Source organism: Narcine bancroftii, chromosome 5, assembly GCF_036971445.1.
Source record: "Narcine bancroftii isolate sNarBan1 chromosome 5, sNarBan1.hap1, whole genome shotgun sequence".
Lineage (NCBI taxonomy): Eukaryota > Metazoa > Chordata > Chondrichthyes > Torpediniformes > Narcinidae > Narcine > Narcine bancroftii.
Window position 1 is genome coordinate 186,522,056 of NC_091473.1, and position 19,062 is coordinate 186,541,117.

The 19,062-nt window shown below is 49.6% G+C and overlaps 1 protein-coding gene across 3 annotated transcripts in view; it reads right to left on the reverse strand.

Annotated features, from left to right (window-relative positions):
* The window catches only part of LOC138764357 (transcription factor 12-like), a 117,928-nt gene that overhangs the window by 67,558 nt on the left and 31,308 nt on the right, over positions 1-19,062 (reverse strand). For all 3 annotated transcript variants that reach the window (XM_069940180.1, XM_069940179.1, XM_069940181.1), the window contains exons 2-5: positions 8,416-8,518; positions 7,198-7,337; positions 3,321-3,450; positions 3,161-3,225 (exon numbers count right to left, since the gene is read on the reverse strand). In XM_069940180.1, coding sequence (XP_069796281.1) covers positions 3,161-3,225; positions 3,321-3,450; positions 7,198-7,337; positions 8,416-8,518 — 438 coding nt within the window. The remainder of the gene's footprint in view (positions 1-3,160; positions 3,226-3,320; positions 3,451-7,197; positions 7,338-8,415; positions 8,519-19,062) is intronic.

Sequence of the window (19,062 nt, forward strand, 5' to 3'; positions counted from 1 at the left end):
TATTTTCCCTTAATCCATGTGCCTGAGAGTTTCTTAAATCCCCCTAATGTTCCAGCCTCCTCCATCACAAGGCATTCCAGGCCCCCGCATCTCTCCGTGTAAAATAACTTACACCTGACACCCCCCCCAAACTTCCCTCTCCTCACTTTGTACAGACGTCCTCTGGTGTTTGCCATTCCTGCCCTGGGGAACAGGTGCTGACTGTCCACCCTCATGACCTTGTAGACCTCCATTAGTCTCCTCTCATCCTTCTACACCCTCTGAATTCCGGTTCCGATCCCTGGTTCCCGTGAGGCCAGTCTCGTGTGAGTCTTTCGACCGCAAGTCACCAGCAGCCGACAGCCTGCGTGGGTTCCTCGCCCGCAAGACGCCAACAACTCGCCACTTCTTTTAAATTTTTAATTTAAACAGACAGCGCGGTAACAGGCCATGATTCCGTGCCACCCGATTTATGCCCAATGATGGGAGGAAACCAGATCGCCTGGGGAAAACCCACATAGACACGGGGAGAACATACAAACTCCTTACAGACAGCACGCGCTGTAACGGCACTGTGCTATCCGCTTCACCAACCACTTCATCCACAGAGCCCCTCACTGGTCCGCCGCTCCGGTCACCATCCCAAGGGTCATCTTCCTGGCTTCTCCTTCTCAATGGAGGGGAGGTGGGGGGGTTCTCTCCGTTCCTGGTGCCCTGCACCATTTTCACAGCTCCCCCATAGCCTGCAACCCCTTGAAGCAGCTGATGAACCCTGAAGCCGCAGGATTTAACATAAACCACCATTGGCTTGTTTAACAGGACATTAAAGCCTGTACGGAGCTGTCAGCTGTTGGAATGGGCGGTAGGACCCCACGGGATAGCGCCATGTCTCCGCTCCCCGCTTTCCCTGGGCCCGCAGTAGTCACTTGCTGATGTGGATGCTGTTCGCAGTACTGGGAATAGTGGGTAGTATAAGCTTTAACATGTTGATCTTGGGAAAAGTACTGCACTGGAGTTGACTGCGCTTGTGAAATGCACCAGTTAATATTTAAAAACATACCCAGGAAATCATATCCAGCTTTTCTTTTGGAAAGATTTATCGTGCACAGAATCAGATGAAACAACTTTGCAGAAAACATTTAGCATCATTAGATAACAGAGTGTTGCTTTGTATCTGCATCAAAACCTCATTAAACTCAAGGGCCACCTGCTCTGCGAGGCCCTCATCACTGTGATCCAACCCAGAGCCCAGATATCAAAGCAACCCACACATCAAAGGAGGTGGGAGGGGCTGCCGTAATCACAGAGAGAGAGAGAGGGAGGGAAAAATGAGAGAGAGGGATATTCCAAGGGGAAAAGAGAGAGAGATCAATCAAGGAGGGGGAAGTGAAAGAGAGAGATCTAGTGAGGGAGGGGGAGAGAGAGGTGTGTGTGTGTGTGTGTGTGTGTGTGTGTGTGTGTGTGTGTGTGTGTGTGTGTGTGTGTGTGTGTGTGTGTGTGTGTGTGTGTGTGTGAGAGCAAGAGAGAGATCAAACAAGAAGGGGGAAAGTGAGTGAGATATCCACTGGGGGATGGAGTGAGAGATCAAATGAGGAGGGGGAGAGAGATCAAATGAGGGGGAGAGAAAGTTATCATGAGGAGAGGGGAAGAGAGAGAGAGAGATCAAATGAGGGGGAGAGAAAGTTATCATGAGGAGAGGGGAAGAGAGAGAGAGAGATCAAGGGAGAGGGCAGGAGAGAGAGAGAGAGAGAGAGAGAGAGAGACAGAGAGAAGGCGCTGACAAGTGAATGAGGGAGAGTGAGAAGGAGGAACAACAGACACATCCCAGCACATTCAATGACCGAGACTGGAGGCGTGGAAACAATAACCTCTCCCCAAACCTTCTCTGATATCACATGACTGAGCCTCGAGACTCATTAAGATCCTTGCCTGAACTGGCCTTCCAAAATGCTTGGACACATTTGTGCAATTCCAGTCCGAAAATGCATTAAATTGAAGAGGAATAGAATACGAGAGCAGAGATGTGATGATGAGGCACTGGGGAGACCTCACATGGAGGGTTTTGGGCTCCTCCTTTAAGAAAAGATGTGCTAACAAAGGAGATGGTTCAGAGGAGGTTCATGATGATGATTCGGGGAATGAAAGGGTTACCATATGAGGAGCGTTTGACACCTCTTGGCCTGAACTCGTTGGAATTTAGGAGAACAAGGGGAAATCTCATTGGAACTTTTAGAATGTTGAAAGACATGAACAGAGTAGATGTAGAAAGGTTATTTCCCATGGTGGGAGAGTCCAGCACAAGAGGGACAACTTCAGGATTGAAGGGACTTTTTTTGCATCCCTCTCTCCTATTATGAGGGGAATCGGGCAGGCAAAAATTGAAATATGCTCATTGAATGGTGTAGCGAAAACAACCTTACAGCAAAACCAAGGAGATGATCGTGGACTCCAGGAGGGAGTCAGGAGAACACGACCCAGTCCTCATCGAGGGCTCAGTAGTGGAGAGGGTCAAGAACTTCAAATTCCCAGGTGTCAACAACTCCGAGGACCTGTCCTGGAGCCTCCATGTCAATGCAATCACAAAGAAGACTAGCCAGCGGCTATACTTTGTGAGGTGTCTGAGGAGATTCGGTACATCACCGAAAATTCTCATGAACTTCTACAGGTGGATCGTGGAGAGCGTTCTGGCTGGTTTCATCCCTGCCTGGCATGGAGGCGCCAACTCTCGGGACAAGAATAAACTCCAGAGGGTTGTGATGCCTGCGGCATCACGAGCACCAGACTTCACTCCATAAAAAAAGCAGTCTCCATCCTCAAGGAGCCCCACCACCCAGACCGTCCCCCCTTCACTCTGCTTCCATCGGAAAGGAGGTCCAGGAGCCTGAAGACAAGCACGAGGACAGCTTCTTCCCTGCTGCCATCAGATGCCTGAATGATCAATGAACCAAAGACACTGCCTTACTTTTCGTGCACTATTATTTTTACAGTAATGTCGTAAGATGGTTATAATATGAATGTTTACACTAAGATGCTGCTACAAACATCAAATTTCATGACTTGTTCACGACCATAAATTCTGATTCTACCTGCAGGTTACATTTTAATGTATCATTACGTGACTATAAAAGGAACTTTTGAACGTATCTGGATGGCATTGCAATGAATTACCACAGCGACCTACCGATGCCAGAGCCTTGCCCAGAGCGTCCCCAGTCTGCGAGCCTCCAGCCGTCGTCCCTCTGCTCCCTGCAACGGCAAAGGGGAACGCCTCAGTCAATGGAAACCCAGCCCGGCCAAACGATCGTGTCGCCCGCAATCCACGGCGGCGTGTCGGGACTTACCCATCAAGCTCTCCGAGCCATTGAGAGGCGGCGTATGCGAGGACGTGGTGAACGGGGACGAGCTTGTGGTGCTGCGGTGGAAGCTGGCCACGGGCGGAAGGGAGGCGTTCACTTCGGCAGGAGTGTAGGGCTGACAGGGGAAAAAAAAGAGGACAGGAGCAGAGTTAGTCAGCACCCAGTCAGCTGGCCGCCCCGGTCCACATGACGTTAAACACCGCTCAGAAAATATGAGTGAAACACGAAAGTCTGTGGACACAAGTTAAAACACAACGCTAATCCTCACTTTATATACAGAACCAACGTTTCAGGCTTGAGGCCTTCATCGAGGGTTGAGAAAAATGTGGACTGGTGCCTGAATAAAATGGTGTTGGGGGGTGGAGGAAGCAAAAGGAGCACAGAAGCAGGAGGTAATGGGCGGATCAAGTCTGGGTGAGTACACAGGCATAGAGCTCGAGAACAGCCGGGATTACAGAAGGGGAGCAGGGAGAGAGAACCCCAGGTTCCCTTTGAAGAGCAAAGGAGAACTTTTTCCAGGTCGGCCACCCTCGAGGAGACTTCGCGCAGTTCCACAGCAGACAGGGGTAAATCACGAAAGTCTTGAGATCGAAGTCAAAACACGGTCTCTGGGGAAACTCGTACAACAAAGATCACGATAAATTTCGGGCTTGAGCCCTTGATCGAGGTGTGAGCAAAATGTAGACAGGTGTCTGAACCAAACGGTGGGGGGGCGGGGAGGTGCACAGTCCCACAGGCGATAGGTGGATAAGGGAGGTGGGGGGGGGTAGGCCCTGTGGCTGGAGAGGGAAGGGGGTGGATAGCAGGCGGAGAGGGATGGGGAAGGGAGGAAGAACGGAGAGTGAGCTACCAGACACTGGAGAATTCGATGTCAATGCCGTCTGGATGGAGAGGGCCCAGTATTGCTCCTCAGTTTATGGGTGGTCTGGGTTTGACGGTGCACGAGGCCCTGGAAAGACAGGTCCATGCGGGAGTGGGGTGCAGAATTGAAATGACTTGAAAAGCTCTGAAAATATAATTGACCATCGCCCATATTATACAAATAAACTAAATATACAAGGACACAAGGGGCATTGGAATTAAAAAGATCCCTGTTTAACATTAAGCATAAACACAGAGATGCTGGAGGAACTCGGCCTGTCTCTCAGCGTCCCTAATGAAGTAAAGATATATCTATGACGTTTTGGGCCTGAACCCTTCTTCAAGGTAGGCCCGGCACCTGACCTAAAAGGTGGGGGGGAAGATGGGGTAAGGGGAGGAGCACGGGGGCAATGGGAAAGACATGGGTAGGAGGGCAGGAGAGGAAAGGTGAGAATTCGAGCTGGAGGAAGAGAGATAGAGGGATGGAGAAAGGGTGAAAAAGACGGGGGGGCTGGAGGAAGGGAGATAGAGGGATGGAGAGAGAGGGCGAGAGGTGGCTGAAGGAAAGGAGATAGAGGGATGGAGAGAGAGGGCGAGAGGTGGCTGAAGGAAAGGAGATAGAGGGATGGAGAGAGAGGGCGAGAGGTGGCTGAAGGAAAGGAGATAGAGGGATGGAGAGAGAGGGGGGAGGGGGTTTGAGGAAAGGAGAGAGAGAGACAGGGAAGGGTGCTGGAGGAAGGGAGATAGAGCGATGGGGAGAGAGAGACAAGGAGAAGGGAACTGGAGAAAGGGAGATACAGGGAAGGGGAACGAGATGAGGGGAGCGGGCTAACGTAAACTGGAGAAGCTGACATGAATGCCATCTGGTCGGGTGGGGAGGGGAGCCCATACTAAATAGCAGGTGCTGTTTAACATCACATCCTAAGGGACAGTGCAAGATTGGCCGTTGAGCACCATTTAGACCCACAGGACAGCAATGGTTATGGGGAAAAGGCCAGGCAGTGAGTCTGAGTGGGAGAATGGATTGCCTCAGGATTAAAGAGTGATGGGCCGAATGGCTGGCTTCTGCTCCTGTTTCTAATGAGAGTGGAAGAAGCCCTTTCAGCCCATCGGGTCTACCCTGCCATCACATCACTGCTGATTTACTATCCTTTAAACTCCATTCTCTTGCCTTCTCCCCATAAACTTTCCTTCATTAATTAAAATTCTCACCTCTGCCCACCCTCTACCATCAGCTCCTAAACAGACTCAATCAGACGCTCATTTAAGGACTCTCAATTCACACGTGATCGCTGAATATTTATCATTTACTGAATTTGCACAGTCAGTTTGTTTAAATTTCTGTTTCTGTTCACAATTCTCTCCTTTGTATTCACATCTTTCTCTCAAGCACAGTTTCCGTACAGTTTACACTACCGCCCTGAACTTGATCTACTCCAACACACTTGACTGCCCTTCCTGAGATGACTGGATCGGGCAAGGCCATCGGCCACCGTCGTATCGACCTTCTACAGGAGCTCTATCAAGAGCGCCCTGGCCAGCTGCATCACAGTGAGGTATGGTCACTGCAGAGAAATGGATCAGAGGTCGATCCACAGGACCTTTCGCACTGCCCTTGAAACACGGCAATTAACCACCTTTTAACTGCTTCACTTACCAGCGTGAATGCGACAAAACCAGGATGGGAGGGGTCATTTTCATCCTGGGTAATTACTCCGCCAGTAGTATCAGAGCTAATGCGTTTCGCATCGGCTCCTGTGTAAAAAGCTTTCCCGGGACGCTGAAGGTCCTGCCTCCTTTTGCACCGGGATGCCGGTCCCTGTGTAATAGGTCGCACTGACCCTGCTTTTCTTGGTTAAGTGTGAATGCTCCGAGCTGACCCAGCTTTAAACACATGTTGTTGACACGCCACTTTACTGGGACCTCTGTGTAAAAGGGGTCAAGATCCTTTACGCCATCGACGTGATCCACTGGGATCGTTGTCTGAACAGGGCGCACAAAATCATTGAGGACCTCCTTCCACCCCGCACATAGCATCTGCTGCCATTGGGGAAGAGATGCAGGAGGATCAGAGCCAGCACCACCAGGCTGAGGAACAGCTTCTTCCCACAGGCAGCGAGAATGCAGAATGACCAAAGAGGCTGCTCACCCTAACCCTCCGAGACTCTCATAATCACAAAACAATATTTATTTACTTTATAGATGAAATATTTGTCCTGTATGTGTATTGTTTGTCTGCACGTGTGGTTGTGCGTCTGCGTGTTTTGCACCGAGGACCAGAGATCGCTGTTTCGTCAGGTTGCACTTGTACAATTGAATGATAACAATAACTAGCCCTCGGTCTGCACCAACACATTCCACAGATTCCATCTCCTCTGGGGATAGAAATTCAGCTTCATCTCTGTTCTATAGGGATATTTTGTCTTCTGAGGCTATGCTGTGGATCCACACTCTTCCACCATAAGAAACGATGCACAGTAAAAACTCCCTGGTGTCCGGAATTCAAGCAACCGGCAAAATAAATTGAGGAAAATGAAATAAAAATTAAAATAAATAAGAATAAAATAGCAGGTGAAAAATGCGTGTTTAAAATTGGCACGCCTCTCCGTTAGTTCGCCAATCTACCACTCGCACGCCAGGATGGGTCATTACGGAATCAGTGGAGGCAGCGGATAGTTTTTAGTTGGGAATTGCAAGTTTCAAGCAACCGGAAAATTCACTATCTGGCATCTTCCAATCCCCAAAGGTGGCAGATACCAGGGGTTTAACTATACTGACGTTGGTGTGAGAGACAAAGGCAGAAAATTTGTTGCAAATCTCACGTGATTCAGGGCTTGGGGGTTGTGAAAGTAGGAGGGGTGGTGGGGAGGGGGAGGGGCGCCGCTGCCCTCTATAAAAATACCAGAGCAAGGGCTGGGAGCACCCATCGTTCTTTCCTTCCCTGGAAGCCAGTTGATGGGCCGAAGGGCCTTTTCTCCGCGCTACATGCCCTCTGACTCACCAGGCGCTCGTGAGGGTGAAGGTTGCTGTAGCCGTTCACCTGGCTCATGTGAGGCGTGGTCCCAGCCGTGACTGCCCCGTAGTTGGCTTGGCCGATCCCACCCGACGGACTCCACACCTCTGATGCATTGTGGTGTCCATCTGGGGGGAAAAGCAAGGTAGCAGAGACAAAAGGAAGAACATTTCCAACAAATCCCAGCAGATCACGGGAATCTCACTCTTGCAAATGAATCATCCGGAGGTCAGAGTGGGCACTGACCATTTTGCTTCTGCGGGCGCATTCAATGTAGCTCCTCCCCACACGCGCCTCACAGCACCGCAAACTATTCTCCCCGATTCTGGTTCTTAAGGAAATTCATCAGCTTCTTCCATCCTTTCAGGCAATATATCCCACTGAAGGGATCTCCTGGAGCCAGAACACCTGGCCAACTCACACACATACTCACACACACTCTCTCTCGCGCGCCCCCTCTCGCGCGCGCCCTCTCTCTCGCGCCCTCACTCTCGCACGCGCCCACTCTCGCACGCGCCCACTCTCGCACGCGCCCACTCTCGCACGCGCCCACTCTCGCACGCGCCCTCTCGCACGCGCCCACTCTCGCACGCGCCCACTCTCGCACGCGCCCACTCTCGCACGCGCCCACTCTCGCACGCGCCCACTCTCGCACACGCGCCCACTCTCGCACACGCGCCCACTCTCGCACACGCGCCCACTCTCGCACACACTGCCACATACATATACCCATGCACAATCACACACCCTCACACACAAATGCACACATCCTCACACACACCCCCATACACACATGCACGCACACTCTTTCTCACACACAGACATTCACAGACTCCAACATACACACTCACACAGCAGACAGACACACAATGACTCTCGCACGCGCGCACACGCACAGACAGACACACACACATACGGCAAACCCGCCCTTACACACACACAAACACGGCAAACCCGCCCTTACACACACACACGGCAAACCCGCCCTTACACACACACACGGCAAACCCGCCCTTACACACACACGGCAAACCCGCCCTTACACACACACACGGCAAACCCGCCACACACACACACACACACACACACACACACACACACACACACACACACACACACACACACACACACACACACACACACACACACACACACACACACACGGCAAACCCGCCCTTTTGATGCGAAGTCCCTGATCAGCCTTACCTGGCAGTAGGAAAGAACTGGAGAACATGGTGCCAGGTGCTTTGGGGGATGGAAAGCTGGAATTCTCTCTGTACTCATCGGAATTCTGTGTCTGGGCATACACCTGTGGGTAACCAAACAACAAAAATCAGATTTACCACACCAACCAAACGAGTGGTACAGTTAGCGAAATGCCATTACAGCGCCAGCCACCCAGGTTCCAATCTGGCACTGTGTGTGAGGAGTTTGTACATTCTCTCCCGTGTCTGCAAGGGTTTCCCCAGGTGCTCTGATTTCCTCCCCACCCTCCATAAATGTACCGGGCATTGGTGGGTAAAAACACACAATAAATGCTGGAGGAGCTCGTCCGGACTCGCAGCATCCGTAGGAGGTAAAGATGTATTACTGACATTTCGGGCCTGAGCCCTTCCTCAAGGTGTAACAAGAAGGTCGGGGAGAGAAACGGGGGAAGAATGGGAAGGGAGGTGGGAGAGTCCAGAGCAACAAAATGTGTTAATTGGATGTGATCAGAGGAGAGGAGAGAAGTGATTTTGTCTCTGTGAAAGGAGACAGTGGGTAGAGAGGAAAGAGAGAGCAAGGGACAGAACTAGAGGAAAGGAGACAGGGGAAGAAGTGGTGGGGGGGGGGGGGGAGTGTTCAACATAAACCAGAGAAGTCAATGTTAATGCCATCCGGTTGGAGGGTGAAGTCATAGGATGTACTTGGGTGACATGGGCTCGTGGGCCGGAAGGGCCTGTTACCATGGCTGTACATCAAATTTGTTTTCCCAAATGTATATGGCAAGCTCCTTGCATGATCATGGGCTGTTTGGTGCCAGGGGACATGTGACCTCTAAACGTTGTGCGGACCCCGACATGGTAAGATTTCACTAAAGCAACAACCCTCCATCTACGTCAGGCTGTGTCGAGATGCGTTGGCTCTGGACACAGAAAATTCTCCATCCACCTGATGTAGAGCCAGAACACCTGGCCAACTCATACACATACTCAACACACAAGATTCGCACCACCTGGTTCAGGAACAGCTGCTACCCCTCCTCTATCAGACTCCTCAACGACAAACTCAATCTGGGACTCTGACACTTTGAATTTTTTTAAATCTCTGTATTGTACAGTCAGTTTGTTTACATTTGTTATCAGTTTACATGTGGAGGTTGAGTACAGTTTTTGTTTGCACTACCAATAAGTGGTAATTCTCCCTGGTTACAGGAAAAAGAATCTCAGGATTGTATGTGATGTCGTTTACGTTCTCTGACAATAAATCTGGAATCTACTGCGGCCAATTCTGTCCACCCAGCTACAGAACAGATATCACTAACCAGGATAGGATGCAGAATGTTCTGGTTGGCTTGATTTATAAAGAGAGGCTGGGTCACTTCTCCCTCGACCCCACAAGATCTTCAAGTCAAGTTTATCGTCATCTGATTGTACAAGTCCAACCCGACAAAACTGCGATCTCTGGTCCTCAGTACAAAACACGCAGACACACATCCAGACATAACACACATATAGACAAACAATACGTACACAGGACAAGTATTCATCTATATCAATAAATAAATATTATTTAGTGAATACGAGTGTCTCGGGTGGTCAGTGTGAGCAGTTCCTTTGGTCGTTCCGCATTCTCACTCCCCATGGGAAGAAGCTTTTCCTCAGCCTGGTGGTGCTGGCTCTGATCCTCATGTATCTCTTCCCCGACGGGAGCAGCTGAAAGATGTGGGGTGGAAGGGGTCCTCAACAGTTTTGTGTGCCCTGTTCAGACAACGATCCCAGTAGATCACGTCGATGGGGGTGGGGGAGGAAGGAGACTCCAGTGATCTTCTCTGCCGCTCCAATGGTCCTGTGGATTGACCTCAGATCCATTTCTCTGTAGCAACCGTACGCACACAGTGACGCTCTCGATAGAGCTCCTGTAGAAAGTTGGCGTGATGGTGGCCGGTAGCCTCACCCACTTCAGTCTTCTCAGAAAGTGCAGTTGCTGTTGCGCCTTCCTGACAAGTGAGGAGATGTTGAGTGTCTATGACAGGTCACTAGTTAAGTGAACTCCAAGGAACTTGGTGCTCTCCAGTACAGAGTTGTTGATATGTAGTGGAGAGTGGTCGTTCCTGGTCCTGCTGATGTTGAGGTTTCTAAAAGCATGAGGGGCACAGGTCATTGCACTTCTCCCAGGGTTTGAGAAACTAAAACGAGAGGGCATAGCTTGAAAGTGAGAGGAGAAAGATTTAAAGGGGACTGGAACAGGATCTCTGTCACACAGAGGGTGGTGAGAATGCGGAACAACTTCCAGAAAAAGTGGTTGACACAGGTACAACGGGAACATTCAAAAGAGAAGAAGTCATGGGTCGGACAGGTGAGGAGGGATTTGGATCGAACGCGGGAAGATAGGATGAGCTTGGTCAGCGGAGACCAGTTGGGGCAAAGTTAGCGCAGCGCTGTGCACGGTGGGACTTTGATTGCCACAGGTGTGAGAGTTGGGCTCCCTGACTGTATTGAATTCGCACCCTGAACTCTCGCACGCGCGCCAACCAAACTCCAATGCGCGAGCTCACCGTGCATGCACCAACCAAAGGCTTGCGCACAGGAAGCAAGATGGCTGCGCCCAGCCAACAGACCCCGGGACACTGAATAACAAGGTAAGTGCGCATATTTTGGCTCTTACCTGCCCTGTATCCCTGTTATAGTTTGTCAAATACAAACATAAACCGCATAAATTTTGTATTTTATCTGATATATATCTATATAGATATATATCTATATCTATATAGATATATTTTTTTTAAATTAAAATTTGGTCATATGTGCGGATGGACACAAGGCGGGGAGTACCTGTATATATAATACATATGCATTGAAATTCTTACCCACTCAAACAAAAAAAAGCAAAGAGGATAATTCAATTAAAACAAGACAAAAAATAGATAATAATTAAATCTGTACAAAATTAAAAGCTGGCAGGAAATGCCAGATTTGACAGGAAGTGCATGAACATCTTCTGTATCAAACATATTTACCGTTAACAGTTACATTTTCCTAATGGGTGTAATTGCAAGCTGAAGAAGCAATCACGGTGAAAGCATGTCTGCTTTAAAAGTCCTTATAAATAAACACAGAGATGCTGGAGGATCTCAGCCGGTCTTACCCCGTCCATAGGAGGTAAAAGATACATTACCAACATCCATTGGATGTCGACAGGAGGGCAGGAGAAAGGAATGGTGGGGATAGAATGGGGGAGGGAGGGTAGCTCTGTGAATGTAGGGCTGGGGGGAAAAGAGAGAGAGGGGGGGAAGAGAGAGAAAAGGAGACATTGGGATAAGGTGGGGGGGGGAACTGGAAAAGTCGACGTTAATGTCATCCGGTTGGAGAGGAGGTGTTCTTCCTCCAATTGGCGGTTGGTCTCAGTCTGGCAGCGCACGACACCGCGGGTAGTCATGTCAGCAAGGGTATGGGACGGGGAATTGAAATAGGTGGCCACTGGGAGATCCACACTACTGCGGCGGACAGAGCCGAGGTGCTCAACAAAGCAATCTCCCAGTGAGTGTAGAGTAAAAAAAACTGTACTCACAACAGAAATGTAAACAAGGAATTACAACAAACTGTGCAATACAGAAAATAAATTTTCAGTAATAAATAATGTGCGAAGTAAAAGTCCTTAAACAAGCCCTGATTGAGTTTGTCATTGAGGGGTCTGACGGTGGAGAGGGAGCAGCTGTTCCTGAACCTGGTGATGCAAATCTTGTGGCACCGATACACCTTTCCTGACAGTAGCAGCGAGAACAGATCGTATGCCAGGTGGTGTGAATCCTTGAAGATTGCTGCTGCTATCCGATGGCAGCACTCCCTGTGGATGTTCTCGATGGTGGCGAGGGTTTTGCCTGGGACGTTTTTGGCCTTTCGGCCCACTATGTTGTGCCGGCATATGCAAATCTACTCAACGATCTAACCCCTCCCTCCCTCACAACCAGAACCCCTCTTTTTTTTTGCATCCATGCAAGAGTACCATTGTACCACCTCTACCTCCATCACTGACAGTGCATTCCAGGCCCCCACCGCTCTTTGCATAAAAATAACATAGCCCTGACTTCTCCCTGAAACTTTCCTCCCCTCACCTTGTACAGACATCCTCTACTGCTTGCTACTCCCACCCCAGGAAAAAGGCGTTGGCCGTCCACCCTGTCTCTGCCTCTCAGAATCTTGTAGACCACTATTAAGTCTCCACTCGTCCTTCTACGCTCCAAAGAGAAAAGTCCCAGCTCTGCTAAACCTTGCCTTATAAAACGTGTTCTCCAATCCAGGCAACATCCTGGTAAATCTCATCTGCCTCCTCTCCACACCTTTCACATCCTTCCTGTAATGAGGCAACCAGAACTGAACACAATATTTGGTCGAACTAGAGTTTTATGGAGCTGCAACATGACCTCACGACTCTAGAACTTAATCCCCCGACTAATGAATCCCATAAGCCTTCTTAATTAGCCTATCCATCTGCACAGCAACTTTGAGAGATCCATGGATTGAACCCCAAGGTCCATCTGTTCTTCCACACTGTAAAGAATTCTGCCATATACATAAGGGGCCTTGGGAAGGTTTAAGTTCTTGGGAGTCGCCATCTCGGAGGATCCTTTCTAAACCCAACACGCTAATGACATGGTGAAGAAAGCACATCAGTGCCTCGATTTCCTCAGGAAGTTGGGGACGACATCAGAAACCATGGCAAAAGTTCTACAGATGTGTGGTTGAAAGTGTGCTGACCAGCTGCATCACTGGGAACCACAATAACCCCTCCCCCACCCTTGAGAGGAAAGCTTTGCAAAAAAGGACATAGCCCAGGATGTCACTGGTAAAAACCCTCTCCAACGTCGAAAACATTGACAGGGAACACTGCCGTCGGAGGGCGGCAGCAATCGTCGAGGATCCACACCGCCCGATGCGAGCTCTGTTCTCACTGCCACCATCAGGAAAGAGGTCTCTGTGCCACAAGAACAAGACTCACACCCAACAGGCTCAAGAACAGCTGCTCCCCCTTCCACCATCAGACTCCTCACTGACAAACTCAATCAGGGACTCGTTTAAGGAGTCTTACACCTTATTGATAGTTTTTCTCTCTGTATTGCAGTAAGTTTGTTTACATGTGTACGTTGAGTAGTTTTTTTTTACACAACCAATTAGTGGTTATTCAGCCTGGCCAGGAGGGAAAGGTTGAACATGATGTCATGTCTGTCCTCTAGGCAATAAATCGGAACTTTGAGGATATAAGAATCTCTCATTGTAGGGTCAGTGATGGCAACTTGCACCTGTGGTCAGGTGAAGGCCAAATTAATAAGTCCAGCTGAGATCCTCCTTGTAGGTCCAAGAATTGGTAGCCAGGCAGTGATTCCAAAGTTTCAAGAGGTCAATAGAAAAAGTGTCCGGGGGCAGGGGGGAGAAAATGACCGATGGCTCTGGGAAGACCTTGGAGAGAAATGAAAGGAGGCTGCCTCAACTTTGGATGCAGCGGTGGTTCAACACCATGTGTTTTGTGCCAGGATATGCTCTGCTTCAGTCTGCCTGACTCCAGAAGCTGTCAGCGATTTTCACTGTAAGACGCCTTCACTTGCTGGCAGAGGTTCCTCCCTTCTCCCGCACTGAAGACCTGCCACTGGGAGTAATCAGTGGAGTGGGGGCGGGGGCCTCTCGGCAGTTCCGCCCCTCGTAAATCAGGGGAGGACTGTAGAGCTCGGCCAGACCGCTGGCTCCCTGTGAAGGTGCTTACCCTCCCCCACCCCCTACATTTGGGCCTCCTGCCCTGGGTTGCCTTCAGCCAAGAGGTGCAATTAGCCTCAGTCAAAGGTCACGGGTTGGGGGGGGGGGAAGAAAGGACAAGCAATGAGGGAATGAGGAGTGAAAGGGCAAGCTAGAGAGAGAGAGAGAAAAAGCAGGAGAATGACAGAATAGTATATGTGAGGCTGAGAGAGAGAGCGAGAGAGAGAGACAGATGAGAGCGAGAGAGATAGATGAGAGAAAGAGAGAGACAGGTGAGAGAGAGAGATGGATGGATAAGAGCGACAGAGACAGAAGAGAGAGTTGGGATGAGAGAACTGAATGACACTGAGTGATTGGAGAGGAAAGAAAGTGAAGAGACAGCGACCATGAGCCAAGAAAGCTGAGGGAACATGGTGGGCATTAACACCACTGCTCCTCTGCTTAATCAATCCTGTTACAACCATAACTTCATTCAGCACAGTACAGGCCCTTCAGCCCACAATGTAGTCCCGACCCATCTATAACTACCGAACAATCTAAACCTTCCCCACCCTCACACTAATAACCATTTAATTTTCCCGCATCCATATACTTGTCTGTATGAAGTGTCCCAGCCTCCACCATTATCCCAGGCAAGGCATTCCAGGCACCCACAACTCTCGGTGTTCAAAAAAAAAACTTGCCCCTGATGTCTCCCCTAAACTCTCCTCCCCTCACCTTGTACAAACGTCCTCTGGTGTTGGCTACTATCACCCCAGGAAAAAGGCACTGACTGTCACATAATCTTGTTGACTTCCATTAAGTCATCTCTCATCTTTACTTCGCTCCAAAGACGAAAGTCCCAGCTCTGCTAACCTTGCTTCATAAGACGTGTTCTCCAATCCAGGCAACGTCTTGGTGAATCTGCTCTGCACCCTCTCCACAGCTTCCACATCCTTCCTGTAATGAGGCGGCCAGAACTGAACACAATGCTCCAAATGTGGTACTTTGATGAAGGGCTCAAGCCCGAAACTTTGATTCTGTATCTTTATCTTTGCTATAAATATAAAGTTCGGTGTTTGACCTGCTAAGGTTCTCCTTGCTATTGAGCATATCTAATATTCATAAAAATGATCACCCGAAATGGACTCCTACTAAATTAGTCGCTCCAGGCAGAGTCACCTCTTTACTTCCCATGGACACTGCCTGACCATTCAACCATAGGATATTACAGCCCTTCTGTCCATCTAGTCTATGCTGAACTATTATTCTGCCTCATTCCACTGACCTGTATCTGTGCCGTCTCCCTCCATTCCCTTCCCATCCACATACCTGCGCAAATTCTTCTTAAACGTTAAAATTGAGCCCGCATTCACCGCCTTGGCTGGCAGCTCGGTTCACACTCCCACCGCCCTCTAGGCCAAGAAGTTCCCCCTCAACTTCTCCCCTTTCACCCGTGCCCTCTCCTCCTGGTTTCACCCAACCTCAAGTGGGAAAAGCATTTGCCTCAATAATTTTGTATGCCTCTATCATATCTCCCCTCGTTCTTCCACGTTCCAGGGGATAAAGTCTTAACCTATTTAACCTTCCCCTGTAACCCAGTTCCTCAAGTCCCGGCAACATCCTAGTGACCTGCGGAGTTTCTCCAGCACATTTGTATATTGCAGTGGGTACCTACAGTTCATAGTCTAAAGATTTTCCCAGGAGCACTCAAAGGATGTGTCTTAGTTGGAAACAGCATCTTGCAAAGAGACGGAAGTGACAGATAAGGTTTTCCCAACCAACTAAGAAATTCACCAGGACGTTGCCTGGAATAGTTTGTTGTTGACGTAAGAAATTATCGGAGAGGCTCGATTTATTCCCACTGGAACCAGAGATGAGGGGGGAGTCGGCCTGTGCGGGCAGGTCAAGTCGTCTAGGACTACGCTCGCTGGAATTTGGAAGAGTGTGAGAGGATCTTATAGGAACGTGTAAATTATGAAAAGTCAGATTAGAAGGTCGGTAAGTTGTTCCCATTAGTGACCCAGAATGAGGGGACATTACCTCGAGGTCCAAGGGAGTAGATTTAGGACAGAGATGAGGTGGGACTGCTTTTCCCAGAGGCCGGGGGCTCTGTGGAATTCACTGCCTGTTGAGGCAGTGGAGGTGACCTTAAATATATTTAAGGAAAGGTTGGATATTTTACGTAGCAGAGGAATTTAAGGGATATGGGGTGGTGATGAGCCAATCATCAGATCAGCCATAATTTAATTGAATGGCAGAGCAGGCTCGTCGGGCCGAATGGCTGACCCAAGCTCCCAGCTCCTGATATTCTTGTGTTGATAGGAAGCTGAGGGGTGATCTGATGGACCTCGGGGGGAGTATAGACAGGACATTCTTTTAGCCAGACAGGCAGGGAATGGGGAACAAGTGCACAGGTTTAACATGAGAGAAAAACGGACAGGAAATCTGAGGGTTGGGCTTTCCGCGGGCACGTGTCATGAAATTTATTGTTTTGCGGCAGTGTTACTGAGCAGCACAAGGTGTAAAATTACTACAGTGAAAGTCCTAAAATCCAGACTGCTCGGGGATTGGGGTGGTAAAGATTTTCGAGGTTCTCGGGCAATTATATCTGTGGCGCTCATTTAATGCAAGGATGCACACACGTACACCCACAATACACGCATGTACACATACAATGTCTGCACATACACATGCAATCACACATACACCATGCACACATGCACACGCAATGCACACACGTGCAGTCATTGCACACGCATACACACTCAATGCATGCCCTCAATGAACATGTACACAAGCAATACACGCACGTATGCGCACACATACATGCATGTAATGCATGCATACACGCGCACACACAAAAGCCGAGAGTTGTCGGAAATCTGGGATCTTGAGTGGTCCAATTTTCTGGCATCCAGATTTTAGGACTATTCCTGCAAAAATTACAATTCTGGATATAAATGATTTTTTAAAAACAAATAACTATCTGTGGTCCACTGTCCGTTCAGGAATCTGATGGCAGAGGGGAAGAAGCTGACCTTGTGCTGCTGGGTTCTTGTCTTCAGGCTCCAGCACCCCCCCTTCCCGATGGTAACAGAGAGAAAAAGGCATGGCCTGGGTGGTGGGGGTGGGGGTGTCCTTGAGGATAGTGGTTTCTTGAGGCACCGCCTCTTGTAGGTTTAAAATTTTTAATTTAAATTTAGACATACAGCACGGTAACAGGCCCTTTCGGCCCATGAGTCTGTGCCGCCCAATTGACCTACAACCCCACCCCTTCTCCCCGTACGTTCTTGAACTGGAGCCCCTGGGGAAAACCCATGCAGACACAGGGGCGGGGGGGGGGGGCGGGGAGGGAAAAACGTACAAACTTCTTACAGACAGTGCGGGTTTTGAACCCCGGTCCTGGTGGCTGACGCTGCTCCAAGGTGTCCTTAATCAGGTGAAGATGAATGCACTGGCAGAGTTTACAACCCTCTGCTGCACTGACACCTCCATTCCAGGTGGTATGGGCCAAAAAGGGCCTGATCCTGCCCTGGAGAATTCAGATTTTAACACTGTTCTGATGGAATGCAACTCTCGATCCTCTGCTGTGGTCAATTCCTAACCATTCTCTCAGCAGCCCCACTAAACCATCAAAACATAGTCCAATAAGATGCAGATTCATCCTTTGAATTTGAATATCTAAAAGTGTCCCCCATTTCCCACGTGGCTTCAAATCTGCCCCGTGAACAGTGAGTTGAGCTTCTTTAGGTCTCCCGCATGGGGATGAGAAGTGGTTCTTCCAATCTAAACGCCCCCAACTCTTTCTCCAACACCACAGTGCAAATACCCTGTACAAGCCCCAACCCCGGAACCAGATTAGCTTTAGCTGAGGTTCTGAAAGGGCCTGCAAAACTACGGAGTCTGTGCCCAAAATGGCAGCGCTGGCCTGCGGACCACGGGGTGGGCTTGCTGACCCTAGGGGAGCAGAGGACTGGCAGAGTGAACACCGCCCCCACCCCAAACTACTGAGAAGGAGAAGCAGAGGAGACAACCCTACAGGACAGCAAGGGGCTCAGAAGCTACAGGCTATTGGGAGATGGGCCTAGAAGATTCTGAGAGGCAATGGAGAAGTACCTTCCACCCTCCCCCCAGCCCCAGGGCAGGAGTAGCAAATATCAGAGGACATCTGTACAAAGTGAAGGGAGGGAGGTTCAGGGGAGATGTCAGAGGGAGGCTTTTCACACAGAGAGTGGAATGCCTTGGCAGGGGATGGTGGTGGAGGCCAGAACATTGGGGGTATTTAAGAGATTCTTAGGACCATGGAAGGGCTATTGGGTGCCCTGAACCCAATGAAGCTCCTCTATGATCACAGGGGGTAGGTGCCAAGGTGGTGGGGGGGGGGTGCAATTGGTGGTTGGGCACAATCTGGAACGAAGGTTTAAAAGGAGAGAGATTATGAAAGGGAATCTGAGAGTCTTTCACATATGGGGCAATGGTTATCTGGAATGAGCTGCCAGAGGAAGTACCTTCCCCCCGCCAGCACCCCCGACCAAGGCATAACTGCGTCTGCTGATTCAGAGAGAGAGAGAGAGAGAAGAAAATCAGAAATGCGTTTGGTTGCAATAAAAGGAATTTCCCCAGCAGGACTGTCAGGACCTGGTAGATCAAAGGCTCCAGAGCCTCTGATGTGGTTTCAGTTCCTTTAACGGATCCATGTGGAGGTCGTAATAAGCAGTCTCTGGAATGTCAGAGAGATGCTTCAGTCCTTAAAACTGTGAGGCGTAAATCGCACCAATTTATTTTTAACTTTTGCTGCTTTGAGGAGCATTTTCACAGTCAGAAGATTCTTTTGCTATTTCACACCATCCCCCACCCTGCAACAGCTTTGTTAAGGCAGCTAATGATTACTTCAAGGGACACTCTAGCTCTCCTCTTGGAGGTG